This window comes from Lepisma saccharinum, chromosome 9 (genome assembly GCF_977018435.1).
Source record: "Lepisma saccharinum chromosome 9, izLepSacc3.1, whole genome shotgun sequence".
Lineage (NCBI taxonomy): Eukaryota > Metazoa > Arthropoda > Insecta > Zygentoma > Lepismatidae > Lepisma > Lepisma saccharinum.
This window is the reverse complement of record NC_139237.1, coordinates 79,147,669-79,161,928: the sequence shown is the minus strand read 5'-3', so window position 1 is coordinate 79,161,928 and position 14,260 is coordinate 79,147,669. Positions and strand designations below refer to the sequence as shown.

Sequence of the window (14,260 nt, the reverse complement as noted above, 5' to 3'; positions counted from 1 at the left end):
ATATATCTACGCGTTTAGTGACCCTGAACCTCAAGACTCTCGACTCTTTTTTTTTTTTTTTTTTTTTTTAATTTCTTGCTTGCGTGCATTTTCGTAGCGTCGTTCCTGGGCTGCCCGATTGAAGTCTGCGACATTTTCTAACTCGCTGGAATCTCCCGCCCACGGTCATGCGATGCACCTGGCTGCCCATACATCCTGGGGGCCCGTAGAAAATGTTAGGGACAGTCAAAAGGAGAAAGTTGTGTCCTTTACCGTGACATGTGTACGTGTCATAAGAAGAGAAAGACACGTTTAAGAGAAAGTGGGAGAAAAGAAGAGTGAGAGAAGCAATAGATACTGAGAGTATCGCAGATATATAAAGAATTAGAAAGAGATGAAAACGAAGAGACAGGAAGACAAGGAAAGAGGAGAGAGAGAGTAATGCAACAGACATGCAAAAGAGAAAGAAATAGAGAAACCAATCGAAAGAAAGAGAAAAGATAGAAAAGCAACAGAGAGAAGGAGGAATTAAACGTAAGAAAATGAGAGAGAAAGATAGGAAAAGCAACAAAAAGACAAAAATAGATAAATAAGCAAGGTAGACCAAAGAAGAGAGAGAAGAAAAGCAATAAAGAAGCAAAAGGGAAATAGACAAAAAGAGAGGAGAAAAGTAAAACAAGCAAAAGACAGAAATTGAAGAACTAAAGAAAATAAAGTGAAAGAGAGAAAGGGGGAAGAAAAACAGCAAAGAAGCAAAAAGAAATAAAGAGAAAAGGAAACAAAGAACCAAAAGATAGAGAAACAAAGACACTAAATGAAATAAAGAAAGAGAAAATGAAAGGAAAATGGAGAGAAATAGAAGAATTAAGGCAAATAAAGAGAGAGAAGAAAAGCAAGAAGGAAGTGAAATAGAGGAACTATGCTAGAAAAAGAGAGAGAAGGGAGGAAGCAAAAGAGAAATAGGGAATTTAAGCAAAATTGAGAGAGACAGTAAAACGAAAGTGTGTCTAAAATCAGGACGGTAACTTAACAAAAGTTTCTCGTTCTCTTTGCATACATAAAGTAGGATGTAGAGATTAAAGCACGACACATCTCGGCCATATTTCGGAAGTGATGTGATCAGCACCACTTTCCGGTTGCCTTCATTCTTCAGGGTTGCCCAAATTACCCATTTATTAGAAGTTGGGTGGTAAAGCCGCTTTATGCAGGGACAATGACGGAGAAATACGGTCCTGAGATTACCCAACACGGGAATCGAACCCGAGTGTCTCTCGTGGACCTGGCGACTGGACCACCGTGTTTCTAGAAACGGGAGATAAAACAGATAGAAACTAAAACCTAGAAAGGGAATACAAAAAAAATAAATAAGAAGCGATTCGTTCCATAACAAGGCAGGTTCAATAGGGGTTCAGTGTGTCCTCGTTCGTTGTGGAATCCGAATCACTGTACAATGTGCCTCCGTTGGGGATCGAACCCGGAACCCATTATTACAAGGTGACAGTGTTACCACTACGTCTTCGGGGAGGCGAGTTAAGGAAATGTAATCTACAAGAGCAAGAGGATATACGAAAAAATATGGACGCTCCTCTAGTTTTGCTGAGCTGTTGCAACGTTGGATGATACAGCTTGGTAATTGGTCGCTGGGTGTGTGTTTCATACTTGTGATAGTAGGACTTTCGTCTGGTATACAGTGCACTAGTGCCTGACGATCAGATCACGTCTTAGTTAATGAATACTTAGCACGTTTACAAGTTGTGTCTTCAACTTCCTGCCAATGCGAAGAAGCTCTACAGTCAGTTAATCTTTTTTTTTCGATGCCATTTACGGCAACACCATAACGATACTCTACATAGGCGTAACTTGGCGGAGGCAAGACGGGACTTGCCCCTCTAAAATTTTCAGGTTTCTTTATTAAAATTTACAAGTTAGGTGACCTAAGTAGCAAAGTAATAAAGAGTAATATTTGTGATTTCGCAAACGACACAGTTATTTAGCAAATAATCCTGGATGCTGTTTATAACTCTTTCCAAATAATCCTGGATGTTGTTTTTAACTCTTTCCCAAAAGTTAAGCCCCAGGTTTGATTCTACCCCCTCAAAATTAGGCCCCATTTTAATTCTGCCCCTCAAAACTAGGCCCAATTTTTATTCTGCCCCCTCAAAATTAGGCCCAGTTTGATCCTACCCCCTCCAAATTAGGTCCAGTTTGATTATACCCTCTCAAACTTACGCCCCAAGTCTGATTCTGCCCCCTCAAAATTAGGCCCCATTTTAATTCTGCCCCCTCAAAATTAGGCCCAATTTTTATTCTGCCCCCTCAAAATTAGGCCGTTTCATTCTACCCCCTCAAAATTAGGTCCAGTTTGATTCTACCCCCTCAAAATTAGGCCCCATTTTAATTCTGCCCCCTCAAAATTAGGTCCAAGTTTAATTCTGCCCCCTCAAAATTAGGCCCAATTTGATTCTACCCCCTCAAAATTAGGCCCAATTTTAATTCTGTCCCTCAAAATTAGGCTTAAGTTTAATTCTGCCCCCTCAAAATTAGGCCCAGTTTGATTCTACCCCCTAAAAATTAGGCCCAAGTTTAGTTCTGCCCCTCAAAATTAAGCCCAATTTGATTCTACCCCCTCAAAATTAGGCCCAATTTTAATTCTGCCCCCTCAAAATTAGACCCAAGTTTAATTCTGTTCCCTCAAAATTAGGCCCAGTTTCATTCTACCCCCTAAAAATTAGGCCCAAGTTTAGCTCTGCCCTATCAAAATTAGGCCCAGTATCATTCGATACCCTCAAAATTGGTCCAAGTTTATCTCTGCTCCCTCAAAATTAGGCCGTTTGATTTTACCCCCTCAAAATTAGGTCCAATTTTAATTCTGTCCGTCAAAATTAGGCCCAGTTTGATTCTACCCACTCAAAGTTAGGCCCATTATAATTCTGCCCCCTCAAAATTAGTCCCAGTTTGATGCTACCCCTTCAAAATTAGGTACAAAGTTACGCCCATGATACTCTATACAAAAATTTACAACGCTCAAAAATCGCATTTCCGATATACATACCAACATTTATCTTCGAACACCATACTGCGGTTCTATATAGCTAAGCCCGGAAACACAACATTGCAATGTAAACATGCTCATAATCCCCAGAACAATTGATACCAAAACAAACCAGAAAACCTCACTAGTACAGCTTAGGAACAGAAAAGTCAACGAAATTGGGTAAGTGACAATGGAGAATATAATTTCCGAAGAAAATGAATAAGCATACAGATTACTGTGTTTGGAACAAGAACAAAGATAATAAAATCAATATTCGGCACCTTTGGTTGGCTGGAAATCGCTTAAAGACGGTGTGAGCCAATGAAAGAAGAAAACGACCAATTTTCGTGCTTGTCGCCATTCTTTCAACCGGGAGGCTCCGTACCAATGAAATTTGCAGTGACGAAGCGTGACATTTTTACGTAGTCATCGCAAGATTTGCCAAACATCAGGGGCGATCTTTCAACGGAGACGGGAGTTGGACAATATTTCTCTGCGACAAACGTCAAGGTCATTGCCAATTCAATGTAAAAGCTCATACCATAGACCTTACGACTACAAAAGACACATAATTCTATCCCATACGACGAGAATTATTAAATATGATGGAAACTGAAATGCAAACACCTCAATTGTCTCGTTTAAAGGTAAGAAGAACCTTTATGGTTCGCCGCCAATTGTTGTTCTGATAATAAAAGCAGATTCATATCGTTCAATGTGTGCTTTTCCTCTTAACAAGTGGAAATAGCAGACATTCGAATGGTGTGCCTAGGATTTTCGAAGAGGGGGGCGGGGGTTACATGTACTTTTTAGTAGTCATTCCTGAAGTCCTCATTTTGCCATCTGTTCCTTCTTCTTCTTTTTTTTCAAAGAATATTGAGCCTAAGCAGAATTATGATCCTCACCACCCCTCCTTGAGCACGCCACTGGACACTCGGAAGAATCTTAATGACTCCAAACAAACCCTGCGTGGTTGTAAACATGGGGATGGGGGCTGAAAAAAGGGACTGTTATGACCCAGACCTTCAAGAGTGGGGGAAAGTACAGGTCGTTGGACCTGTCTGTTGTTCGGAAGCGTTCGGCTGTTCTCGGCACCGGCAGAGACCAGAGAGATTCACACCATTCTGCGATGAGCTGGGCCCACGAACACCATTGCCTTCAATAGGAAACTTGGCGGGATGGTTCGGCGCGAGGGGTAGTACTGGGGCCTCATTTGGATGCGCTAAGATTAGCGAATCTCTTGCGTATTTCGAGCTGTTTCATGCTCGTTTCATTCTATGGATAGAAAGTATCATTCTTCTTTCTTTTACTTTTAAACTCAAATATGACACAACGTACAAATTGCCCATGGTTGGACTGCATCCACTTTCACATCACTTAAAATAATGACTAGAGTGATTACTTCAGCATTAAATATTGCAGTATCAGATCCAATTATCGTGAAGCAGAACTTACTAGGGTTAATCACAACAATTACGCGTAGTAGTACGCAAGTTATTAATTGCAGTGAGGCTTACACAAATTGCTGTGATACTGAGATCGGCTTATTCCAAAGATAGGTGTAAAGTAGGTAAGTCGATCACAGATAATGAATGGGTATTGGCCGATCAGAAATGACGTCATGGGTTTCTGACAAATATAATTAGATGTGCAATCACACAGTCAAATGATATGCAATCCAATTCAGAAGATGCTGAGTCCTGGAACAAAATGAATTCGAAAGGTTAGGGAATATAGAAATTGCCAGCTTCTCACACAGTAGTGTAATATGTAGGAATGAAAATTCAATATTTCTACATGGAAATTGTTTGGTATGGCCCAGATAGATGAGGATGTTGGGTGATTTGGATTGTAAGCGGGTATGAAAACTTCAGATGCAAAGCTTTACCCTACGCTAATGTCCCATACTCTTACGGAAATAGTTTTACTTTTAAGGGGTGGCACTCGCCCTCCCTCTGTTTAGTATAATTTCTATAAGTCCTTCACTTACAAGTCGCTTAATGACACTAAATTATGCAATAATTTTTGGATGCTCCCCGGTACGTTCTTTCTTTTAAAATGCCTAACACAGTTTATCAGGGGAGCACACGTACAGAAAGATGGTACACACGGCTATCAATATGTACAGCGAGGAAGAAAAGTGTAGACTGTGGCATGGGGGAAAAAGGAAATTGCACAACGTACAAAAGTATGGACAGCAACCGCCAATAGACCGTGTTAAAAATGTAAGGTGAGGTCTTGCCCGGTCCCCCCGGAACTTCCGGTTTAGGCCAGTCCCCGTTGTTGCCAGTGCAGATTCGCCGGCATACGAAGTAAGAAATGGGCGCTTGTTTTCATTAGTTGTGAGACGATAGTTAATAAAGGTATTTGTTAAAGTTCTACTATGAAGGAGTGGACGTCTGGTATCCGTCGGATGATCAACTGCAGAGCAGATTATTAAAATATGACGTGTCTTTGTGGCCGCCAGTTGTATAGCATACTACATACAAGTATCTCATGTACACGTACGAAAGTTTAGATATATTCAATTATTTTATAAATGGAGAAGTGAGGGAAAGATAATTCTATAAAAGTAGTGATAATACTATAATATAAAGTATACTTAAGTGAATCTTTGCCAACAAATCTGCAGAATTAATGAAATGAAACATAACAAATGCTAGTAAATATATGTGCTTTCAATGTCGCCTTTCCGCCTGAGGGATTTAGGGAAAACCTATGATATGGCATGCCACTTTCACTTGCACGAATTTATTTCAAACAACAAAGGAGTTTTCAGACTGAAGCGACAAGCGATATCGAGATTTCGCACAGAAGCATTCGATCTAAAGCAAACCATTCATTCACCAGTGACGCTTGCGCAAATAACAGGCCGGGTGCAACACAATGCACGGTATTGATAAGACAGCTCATCACCTGCAATTCGTCGTGTCTCTTTAATTCGGAAGGCGTTGTTTATTTTTGAATGTTGGTTTCCAAGAGACACGTATCGCTGCAGTCTGAAAGCTTCCTTTCGAACCAATTCACCACGAGAAAATGGACGTGTCGCTTGGACTGGACTGTTGTTTTCTCAGTACCATGCATCGTGTCGCCTCGGTCTGTTGTACACCTATGCAAGGTGAATTGTTTCCTTTAGAGTAAAGGGGATGTTGCTTGTCGCTTCGATGTGTAATCTGCGTGCCACTTAAAAGGTGAATCCTCAGTGATCAATGACATTTTTCGAACCGAAGCGACACAACAAGCTGCATGTGTCGCTCAGATTTCCAATGGCGTGTATTGTGCCGCCTGAGACTTGATTTTCCATGAGCGGTAAATGCTTATTTATAGACTAAATGGGCCTGTGTCCATGGGCGTCCGGAAGGGGGGACGCCTGGAAAATGAAAGTCAACCAAAAATTATGTATTTCACACATATAATTTCATTTTAGCCAAAACAATATGTGTTAATTATTGCATTAACACCAAACATTCAAATTTAAGCAATGTTTTTTTAGAGTACTACACTCTTTTGGGGGAAAATGTGACTTGTTTGCCCCCCCCTGGAAAAATATACCTTCCTTGCCCCTCCCTGGAAAAAATCCTGCGGACGTCCATGCCTGTGTCGCCTGTCACTTCGGTACGAACCACTGCTGTCTCGTGTCGCTTCGGTTTGAAACCTCACTAAGAGACGTGCTTTTCACCTCAACACAATACGCAGATATATGATCAACATGTTTGTAAGAAAATGCAAGTCGTACAAATCCTTTCTTCGTTCTGCTTGTATCTATCAATAGGTTTCGTCTCTCTACGTCCTTCGGAAACCTACGAAGTGATACTTGACTCAATAAATTTGTTCCCGATCGAACTGTGCAACCATATGCTACACAGCTGACACCCTATTTCCTTGTAAAAGAATCTCCACTTTGCCCTTTCATATTAACGTCCATAGCATTGTAAGCGTAACCGGATGTGCGAGGGGGACCAGACGAGTGCGCATGCTCCGCAGTAGCTCCGCCTTTAACACCGTCTATAGGTTTCCAATGTAGACGAAAATAAGGGAAAGATTGCGGATAATGATGAGAAAGAAAAGTGAAAACAGAATCCGTTAAGATTGTTGAAGAAAGAAGTAAAACCAGTCCAGTAAGAAGTTGAGTTGCACATAGAAGAATAAAAGTGTGGCCTGTGCATAATGTAGATGACTATGGATGCTATGTGCAGGACATTTGCTTCCTTCTTAACTTCACATCCGGTCACACCCGTCTCCTGGAATGCTCAGACTTGCGTTGGAGAATTCCACAGAAAAGGAGATTACACAGTACAGCGGAATTGGCTACTATATAAGCAAAGTGTGCCCTGAGTCTGCCCTTTTTTGGTTAAGTGTTAGTGCATCAGATACTGTAGCAGCCAATGCCGCCTCTTGGAAGATGAGATAAGTGCTGGCGCATCCCTCGGCCACGTACTTTCCTCCTCCTCCTTCTCTGTTGTTTAACCCTAGTAAACAGTCCGACTTATCTCTCGTGCTATTACCATAGAATGATCAAACTACTTAGGATTGGCTATGTGGTTTAAGATAATTAGTTGCACAATGTAGAAGATAGTGTGGCTGGTAGAATATTGCACCACGATGAAGATAAGTGCAGTATCGGATGAGATTGTTCAAGGAAGAATAAAAATGTAGACACTGGGTGAGATGATGATGTACTGTACAAATAAGAATACAAGTGTGAAAGGTGGTCCATAATAGTTGCACAATGTTTGCGATTGTGGTAGATAGAATGCTACAAGACAAGAAAAAAGTGCATAAGATAAGAATGACCAAGGAAGAAGAAAACTGAAGATCCTGAGTAAGAAATGTTGCACAACAAAGAATACAAATGTAGACGGTGGTCCATAACGTAGATGGCTAGGGATACGGGTGCAGGAATGCATCTCTGTCTCCTGGAATGCTCCGACTTGCACAGGAGAATTGGTTCATAGAATGTTGCACGACGAGGAAAAAGAAAGTGTAGTACCAGACAAAATTGCTTTAAGAAGGAGAAAAATGTAGACGCTGAGTAAGATGTTGCACAACGAAGTATACAAATATGGACGGTGGTCCATAATGAGTTCCAAGTCGTACCGAGTGGTCATAATTAAACTTCCCCTACTCAAAGTCCTCTGCAACCTATTCGAAGCATCGGATTCGGTTCCCAATTGTCTTCATAGCATGTATACCAGGTTTTACTGCAATTCGATACTTCAAACGGGCTCCAGATAGCTCTGAGAGGGAGCACTTGGATGAAAAAAATGTTGGCGAGTGTTTGATAGAATGTTGCACCATGAGGAAGATAAGGTAGATGTTGAGTATAAATATGCTGAGGAACGAAGAATGCAAGTGTGGAGGGTGGTGTCTAATAAGTTAAGATAGACAATATAGAAGAAAGTGTGGTTGATAGCACACGAATAGGAACAGAACTGCAGTATAAAGATAACATTGCTCAAGGAAGAAGAAACTGTAGAAGCTGAGCAAGAACCTGTTGCACAGCAAAGAATACAAGTGTGGACGGTGGTCAGTAATAAGTTCCTTTTCTGCCACTTTCGACCAATTGCGACGATGGAGATTAAAGATATGAATGAGGGGGTATGCACAAAGAATGGGATTTGAAACCGGGACCGCTGGCGTCGTAGCGTTCTGTGCACAGTATCAGAAAATATTGCACAAGGAAGAAGACGCTGAGTAAGACGTTGAACAACGAACAATACAAGTGTGGATGGTGACCGAAAATAAGTTGCACAATGCAGAAGAAAGTGCTTGGCTAATCGCGACGATGAGGATGAGTGATGAAATTGATGAAGGGGCATTCACAAAGAACACCCAGGCCCATGCCGGGATTCGAACCAGAAGAAAGTGGGACTGATAGAATGTTGCACCAAGAGGAAGATAAGTGCAATGATTAAGGAAGAAGGTAAACAGCGACTGATAAGATAATGAACAACATCAACAAGAAGGAAGACTGAGAAGGTAGGACGACAAGATAACGGACAAAGACAAAAAATCGAGGACATGAGGACACACAGACAGTACGAAATGGACAAAGGAAAGAAGGGTTGACATGGACACATTCCCACCACCAATCGATGCCGAGCAGAGGCAAATAAAAATACCGAATCGAGCGGAAAGATTGGCAACTCACCAGATCGTGACACAGCCCTGTCTTAGTTTTCAGCCGCTGTCCCAGTTGATCGCGCTCCGAGTCTAGAGTCTGTCGTGTCTCTTCCAGACGCCGGTTCGTCTCCTCTAAGGCTTTGTAGCGACTGACGTCGACCTCTGCATACCGCTGGAGCCCCTACGAAGAACACAACAGAGTTTACTTTCTCCCTTATCGCACAATACGCAAACACCTTTTTATTGGCCAAGCCCTGCCCTTTCGTCTTTTGACGTCAGGCTGAACGCTTTCGTTGTTAGGTTAGGAATGTCAGGTTTAGTTTCTTAGCATAAGCAATACCTTCTTCGTCAAGCCCCGAAAAATTGCAGTGTTTTTATTAGAGTACTGCATGGAGCCACTTTAGTTTGCTCCTACTAGTTCGAGTTTACCACGCTCGAGCGTTTACAATTGAATATCATTTTAATGTGACAATAATCATAGTAATATAATTAAGCCTTGTTTCCATATTAAAAAAGCTAAGTTGCTGACCAAGGCAGTTTATTAAGATGCAAAAACTCTTAAGTGTTTTTACATCTTAATAAACTGCCTTGGTCAGCAACTTAGCGTCTTTAAATCATAGGTAAAATATGGCAGTTTCAGCCCACATTCATCTGTTTCATTTTCACATATCATTGTACTGCATAATTTGTATTTGTATCCAGATATTATTAGAATAATTAAATCAAGAAGACTTAGGTGGGAGGGGAAAGAAGAATTTACAGGATTCTTGTTGGGAAACAAGACTAAGATGGAGGGATAACGTTGAGATGGACCTAAAGGATATCTGTGAGGATGGAAAATATTGGATTGATCTTGTCCAGGTTAGGGCAGATGGAAGGCTTGGGTTGCTGCATCCATAAACCTTCGGGTTCAGCAACCGAAGAGAGTTAGTTCGTTTTTGTCAATGTATTGGTAAGATAGACCAAACTATACTTTCACATGGAGATGATGACTACGCTTACTTAAGTTTCAATTTCACTGCATCTTTCACCTCACGATCCACTACCACAGGCAAATAGGAACTACTGGACATCGAGCGTACACCGTTCGTTTTGTTTGTTCGAGCGTTATTCACTCAAGCGAAGAAGCTCTCGATTCCGTACGCTATCTAGCGTTGTCCGTACGAACTATTTGGCGCTTGAGCGAAATGCTCTTCTTGCAAACACTAGTATTTATGCTAAGAGCACTAAACCTAACAACGAAAGCCATCCTCGCTTACGTCAGAGGACGAAGGGCGGGGCTTAATCCAAAAGGTGTTTCAGAAGTGTGCGATAAGTGAGGCACAGTTTCCACAATCCTGTTTCCACGCTCGGTGACCACCGCACAAAGTGTGAAATGGCAGAAGGGTTCAAGGAACCTTCGAAGACACGGAGCAGCAACAGCGGAAGATTCTAGACAGGTTATTATGATAACAAAATAAGTACAATTAGATACGAAGCAACTCTTCTTGCATTTCTATGCCTGATAAACTATCGTATAATCAAAGACGTGGCTATCTTGTAATTAAAAATCCATTATTTCTTTCTTAATTAATAAATTGTTCCAAATGCCGTAAAATGATTTCCAAGTGGAAGATATGAATTGACGTATAGAATGTTAAAGGTGAATCGTGCAATATCACAAACGGCAATCAGATTTGATTTCTGATTTCGTTTATTTTACTTTTCTTTTCTGCCACTTTTGGCTAATCGCGAATATGAGGATAAGTGATGATGATGAAATTGATGAAGGGACTCTCACAAACACCCATGTCCAGGCCGGGATTCGAACCCGGGCCCTCTAGGGCAATCCGATTTGAAAATTACCCAATTAAGAAACAGCACAGGAAGTGGTATACCAAAAGCAGATCAGCCCAGTAACTTTGGAGGGATACGCAGTTCAACTATATTAACGCAGTGGAAGTTTATAACTGTCATATGTGGGAAACTACGTCATAGATAAACAAGGGCTGGTATTCAACAAGAGTACAATGATAACAAAATGCCCGAAGGGCTTTAGAATACAGCAGCAATACACACACCTCAATAACATATTAGATTTGACTTGATCGTTGCTATGTAAAGTCGCATTTCTGCCACATTTGGCTAATCGCGACGACGAGTAATGAAAAGACATTGACAAACAACAGGGACCCCTAGCACCAGTAGCATGTTACAATGCAGTAACCGCATATAAACATATCAAGCAAAGCATATATTGAAACATATAATTCAATATTAACAGCCAACCTCCGCGGCGGATTTGTTAGCACCAGGGGCCCAGGTTCGAATCCCGGCATAGGTGTTATTTGTGAATATCACTCATCCACATCGTCGCAATAGACAAAAGTTGCAGAAAAGCGACGCTAAATAACAAAAAACAAATATCATGTATATCCATCAATGTAAAAATTCATCAAAAATAGTAATTGTTCTTTGCAATAATTAGAATGGCCGCGTAATTTTTCCCAAAATGCTCATTAAAAAGTTACTTTATTTCGTTGAAATTGTTTATGGGCCTCAAAGGCCCACCCCTTGGTAATTCTAAGGAAATATTTCGCAATGATATTTTAAAGGTGTTTTAATACATGAGAGGACATATTCAATTGCTAAACTATAGTAACAATTTGAAATAATGAACGTATGGGTAGTAGAAATAGAAAAAAAAGATAACTTTGCTACAATTTTGCACAGTTTAAGCATTGTACCAAGTATCAATATTGTAATTGAAGAAAAGTAATAAATGTTACAGTGATTTACTATAATTACTTAAAAATCATTATGAAGTTTATCTTTCATGTATAATACATAACAAAACATGAAAGTAGTGTCAAATTAGTTAACTTATGTGTACAAATGACAGAGAATACACATCAGTCCAGTTCTATTGAACTTTCATTCATGGGCCTCTGAGATCCCACCCCCAACCCCCTTGGTAATCCGTGTAACAGAAAATACATTGGCATTGCTAGGAGTCGTGACCTGTCGATTACATGATTATCTTCCAACGGACTTTCCATTTATGATCCAAAGTATAAATACAACGTGTAAATATATGCAGATGAAAAATCAGGGCGTGCCTTTGACATAAAATTGGATCTCCTCCTGAAGACGGGTTACATGAGAATGTATTTAAATTTCGATCTGTTAATAATATGGTAATTGCCTCTTAAGAAGTTAACAGGTTAATATAGTTCAAGAAATGTTTATAAAATTTCAATATTTTTGCAATCTAAAAAAGATTTCCAATTACTTTAATTTTAGGCGAGATATATTTCAATCGAATATTAAAATAGGATATAGCTTGGACGAAACAAAGTGCTGTGTGTAAGAAAATACCCAACTACCTATTCTACTAAAAAGAAACATAAAACCACGAAACACTGCTACTCTTGTTTTATTTCGCTAGTTCTCAAACTCGTACAGGGTCAACGACGTTAGTAATAAGTTGTGTTTTATATTGATACACTTGCAACTTCTGCAAATATGCTGTATAAAGAAATAAACTGCCGGAGTACTAATTGAGGCGAGTGTACGTGGAAGAAACGCAACTGAACTAGTTAGTCAGAAGTGATTTCCTTCCGTATTCTCCCATCTTACGTCATAGTCACTCCCCTTGGATTTAACAATGCCATCTATTGACAAAACAACGTATCATTGCTAAAGACAACACACAAAGCAATAATTTTGCAACGCTCTTGATTGCTATTGTACAGTCAACGGCCAAGATAATGGTAGGCAATTGTACATCACTACTCTTTATTCCACATGCTATGTTGTTTTAAGGAATGCATTTCTGTTGATGAAAAGCAGATGTCCTCTGCTTACTGACGTTTTTACTTCAAATCATGATTATCACATTCTGGAAAACAGACTGAATTAAAATGGTGATGGACAATTTGCCTACTATTAATTTTGCCGTTGGCTGTACGTAAAAGGTAAAGTGATAAAAAGGTAAAGTGTTCCCCTGTGCATAGCACCACGCCATGAAGGCGTATAGGGGGTGTGGGGGTAACGCCCCACACTTTCTTGATCCGGTCGTGAGTGGGGGTGATGTGATCAGCATCACGCCCCTGACCGCCTTTACCCCCCAGGGTTTCCCCCAGGTACCCATGTTATTCGACGCTGGGTGGGCGCCGGGGCCGCTTTCACCGTTAGAAAAGTTCCCGGATTTGAACCGGCCGGGGATCGAACCCGGGACCTTGAGCATGGTAGTCAGACGCGTTACCGACTGAGCCACCGCGGCTGTACGTACTTGATTGATTTAGTTTATTTTATTTTGCTTTTCTGCCACTTTGGGTTAATCGTGAAGATGATGAATAGTAGTGATATGATTAAATTAACGAAGGGATACTGGCAAAAACACTCATGCCCAGGTCGGATGGTTGATTGATTGAATTTGAAATTTTGAGTGCGTCACCACATAGGCTATTTTGCACCCGTCACAATATTCAGGATCCAGCCCCTTATCATAACTAAAATTCAACTAAGGTAATATAAGTGTAATGTCGAGGGACTAAAATATTCTTACTGAAAAGAGGCACTCAGCACACATAAGGACAAACCACGGGACAACACACATACAGCCCTACGCGGATTATACTGGCCGTAGGTACAGACGCCAGAGCCTCGTTAGTCTGCAAACTGCAGTCTACACCCCTTACATCTAATTCCCAGGTCAGCATTCGAACCCGAAACCTCCGGCGCGAATGTACTAACCACTCTTCCACGGAGGTCCGCTAAAGGCAACGTATAGAATACAAAACTATGAGCGATGGTGAATTAACATTAGGAGCAATATCAGCATCAAAATCATAAATCTGTAAATAGCGATTAAGGATGCGTTAAATCCGGCGGAAGGATAAAGAAGCGTGCTTATAAAACATCTTGAAACAACCACCCCGTAATTATATCAAATATATATTTCTTTTATGTTTTAAGAACTTCCGTCGCTCCGTGGGAATGGAAGCAACTTCCGTGAATTACAAAACGTCCATAAATTACAAGCAATATGAAAAATATGCACGTTTCTGTGCGATGAATAAACACCAAAAATACAAAGTATAAGAAGTAAGGAGAGTGAAATATGCTCTCAGTCTGGAATTT

The 14,260-nt window shown here is 40.6% G+C and overlaps 1 protein-coding gene across 16 annotated transcripts in view; it reads right to left on the bottom strand.

Annotated features, from left to right (window-relative positions):
* The window catches only part of Rbp (RIMS binding protein), a 390,147-nt gene that overhangs the window by 143,747 nt on the left and 232,140 nt on the right, over positions 1 to 14,260 (bottom strand). For 15 of the 16 annotated variants that reach the window (XM_083128480.1, XM_083128484.1, XM_083128482.1 and 12 more), the window contains one exon: positions 9,165 to 9,317. The exons of the other annotated variant lie outside the window; for it this stretch is intronic. In XM_083128480.1, coding sequence (XP_082984606.1) covers positions 9,165 to 9,317 — 153 coding nt within the window. The remainder of the gene's footprint in view (positions 1 to 9,164; positions 9,318 to 14,260) is intronic. 16 annotated transcript variants of the gene reach the window in all.